Source organism: Maylandia zebra, linkage group LG3, assembly GCF_041146795.1.
Source record: "Maylandia zebra isolate NMK-2024a linkage group LG3, Mzebra_GT3a, whole genome shotgun sequence".
Lineage (NCBI taxonomy): Eukaryota > Metazoa > Chordata > Actinopteri > Cichliformes > Cichlidae > Maylandia > Maylandia zebra.
Genome location: NC_135169.1, coordinates 46,808,312 through 46,810,631, shown reverse-complemented (window position 1 = coordinate 46,810,631; position 2,320 = coordinate 46,808,312). Strand labels below are relative to the sequence as shown.

The following is a 2,320-nucleotide window of genomic DNA, read 5'->3' as shown; positions in this document are numbered from 1 at the left end:
CCCTCTCACTATTAAACTAAAGCAGAGCCTCACTAACTCTCAATACAAAAAATAGTCTTCATTATTTATCAGTCTTCACTAACTCCTCCTCCATTACCTACCTACCAATCACAATGGTTTGCTCTCAGATAAAGTCAAAGCAGCTGCGTTGGGAGACGGAAAGATAGCTAGAAAGTGAGAAGGTATTAGCAGTTACTGCACATTTTTGTATTAATCTTTATTAGAAAAAGTGTTTTTTTGTTAAAGGTGGTTGTAAAGATTTACATACACCAACTGTACACAACTCCACAAGCAGATAAATATGATAGCTTTCACTTTGTGCTGGTGTTCCTGTTATTTTGTGAGTCTATCTCGTAGCAGCGTACAAAACATTTGGCTCCAGCTCCCTCTGTGGTGCAGGCCTTCTCATTTTTGTTCTGGTATGGAAACTCAGTGCTGCATAGTTCATGGCATCAGACTCTGCATTCTGTAATGGAAAATGTTTAAAGTCACTCATCTCAAAGCATTAAATGTTAACCTGTTGACATCCACCAGGTCACAGGCAGTAAGCTAACAGTTTAAATAACTGAATCAGACAATATATCAGTAAATCAACTGGAATCCAAGGTTAAAATAGATTACCTCACTGTGTTGCAAATTCTGCATCTCGTCATGAGCTAAATGACAGAAACAGTACATCTATCAGTTCTTTACTCAAAAACTTTGCAATTTCAGTTTAAATTCAAACACATAAATACCTGTATGAAGTTTCCTGATGCTAACAACCAGACCAATGATGACCAGTAAAAGGAAAACAGTTAAACTGCCGAGGATCACAGTTGATAGATTGGTTAACCCATCTTCTAAAAGAACGTCAACTACAAAAAAAGTAGCACATATAGGATATTCTGCCTTTGTGACAATTACTCAAAAATCAAAGCAAAAGAAAAATCTTACCTTGAACCTTCAAATATGTTGCAGTATAAACCTTTGGCCTTCCCATGTTCAACTCTCCACAGAAATATAACCCAGAGTCAGATGAATCCACTTGTTTAATTTCGAGAAATAGCACAGAGGTGTTGGATGTCATCTTAAATTTAGTATCTTGAAATCCATCACAGAAGGTAGCACGACTATTAGCAGTGGGCATAAAAGAGATGCAACTGGCATTGAGTCTGTCGGCCAGTCTGAACCAGAATATGTGGGTTGCAAAACTGCTGAAGTTGGAGCACTGCAGTGTGATTTCTTGTCCAGGCTCAACCGCCACAGTGTAAAACTGTGCGAGTGAAACAGATATCCAGCCTGAAACAATCAACAAGTATTCATAAAAGACAATTTTCCAAAGAACGAAACAACACCTAAAATTTATGTTGTCAATAAACTTTTGTAAACGTAATTTAATGGCAACAACAAATTGCAACTAACTACTGATAAAAAAATAGATAGGTGTACTTACTGAGAGTATAGAGTAGAAATGATAGCAAGTTGAAGTTCACCATTGTGCACACGGCCACTGCAGTGGCACTAACTGAATGGTGCTCCTGCAAAAGTGATCTCTAGACAAAGAGGTGGGCTGTTCTTATATATTTAAACTGACTGCACTGACTGCAGACCAACTGCACGGGTGCTTGTAGAAAAGCGCAGCAACAAAAATCAGGATATCATCGCTTGTTTGTTAGGTTTGTTTGTTAGACAGTCTCAGTAATGCTTTTGTAAACCTTTCCTGACACTGGCACATTAACTTTGTCTTTGATTTTTATAACTGCAGGACATGATAATAGTCTATGTGATTAAGCTTTGACTAAACCAGCATCTCTCTATCTAGCTAGCTGGATAGCTCCTGCAGTTAAAAGTTTATATTCAGGTTAGTATTTTAGAAACAGTCATGCAATAAGAAAGCCAGTTGCTTCATAAATTGCAGGCTGGCGTACATGCACACAAATAACACAAGCAAATTAACAACATGATTATATCTTTAGTGGATATCTGACCTCTATAAAAGTGATAATTAATTGATAGCAATGGAATGATACCAGTATAAGTTCAACCTTGAGGGTAGTGATGTTAGTTTATGCAAGTCTTACAGTGGCTTGCAAAAGTATTCAGCCCCCTTGAACTTTTCCTCATTTTGTCACATTACAGCCACAAACATGAATTAATTTCATTGGGATTCCACGTGAAAGACCAATACAAAGTGGTGCACACGTGAGAAGTGGAACGAAAATCATACATGATTCCAAACATTTTTTACAAATAAATAACTGAAAAGTGTTGTAGAACCACCTTTTGCTGCAATGACAGATGCCAGTCTTTTAGGGTATGTCTCTACCAGCTTTGCACA

The 2,320-nt window shown here is 37.5% G+C and overlaps 1 protein-coding gene across 1 annotated transcript; it reads right to left on the bottom strand.

Moving 5' to 3' along the window:
* Nucleotides 1-313: 313 nt before the first annotated feature.
* LOC101463644 (uncharacterized) lies at nucleotides 314-1,548 on the bottom strand. The gene is made up of 5 exons (XM_076882748.1): nucleotides 1,436-1,548; nucleotides 937-1,281; nucleotides 738-857; nucleotides 622-656; nucleotides 314-466 (listed from the first exon to the last, which is right to left on the bottom strand). The coding sequence occupies exons 1-5, from the start codon at nucleotides 1,476-1,478 to the stop codon at nucleotides 347-349; spliced, it is 663 nt and encodes a 220-aa protein (XP_076738863.1). The 5' UTR covers nucleotides 1,479-1,548; the 3' UTR covers nucleotides 314-346.
* Between the last annotated feature and the right edge of the window lie 772 nt (nucleotides 1,549-2,320).

Bases quoted from the DNA above. Each gene is read 5' to 3' on its own strand.
- LOC101463644 (XM_076882748.1), bottom strand. From the start codon at position 1,478: ATGGTGAACTTCAACTTGCTATCATTTCTACTCTATACTCTCA. The intron at 657-737 runs GTATTTATGTGT...TCTGTCATTTAG, and splicing joins CATCAGGAAACTTCATACAG to CTCATGACGAGATGCAGAAT. The intron at 467-621 runs GTAATCTATTTT...TTTCCATTACAG, and splicing joins AGAATTTGCAACACAGTGAG to AATGCAGAGTCTGATGCCAT.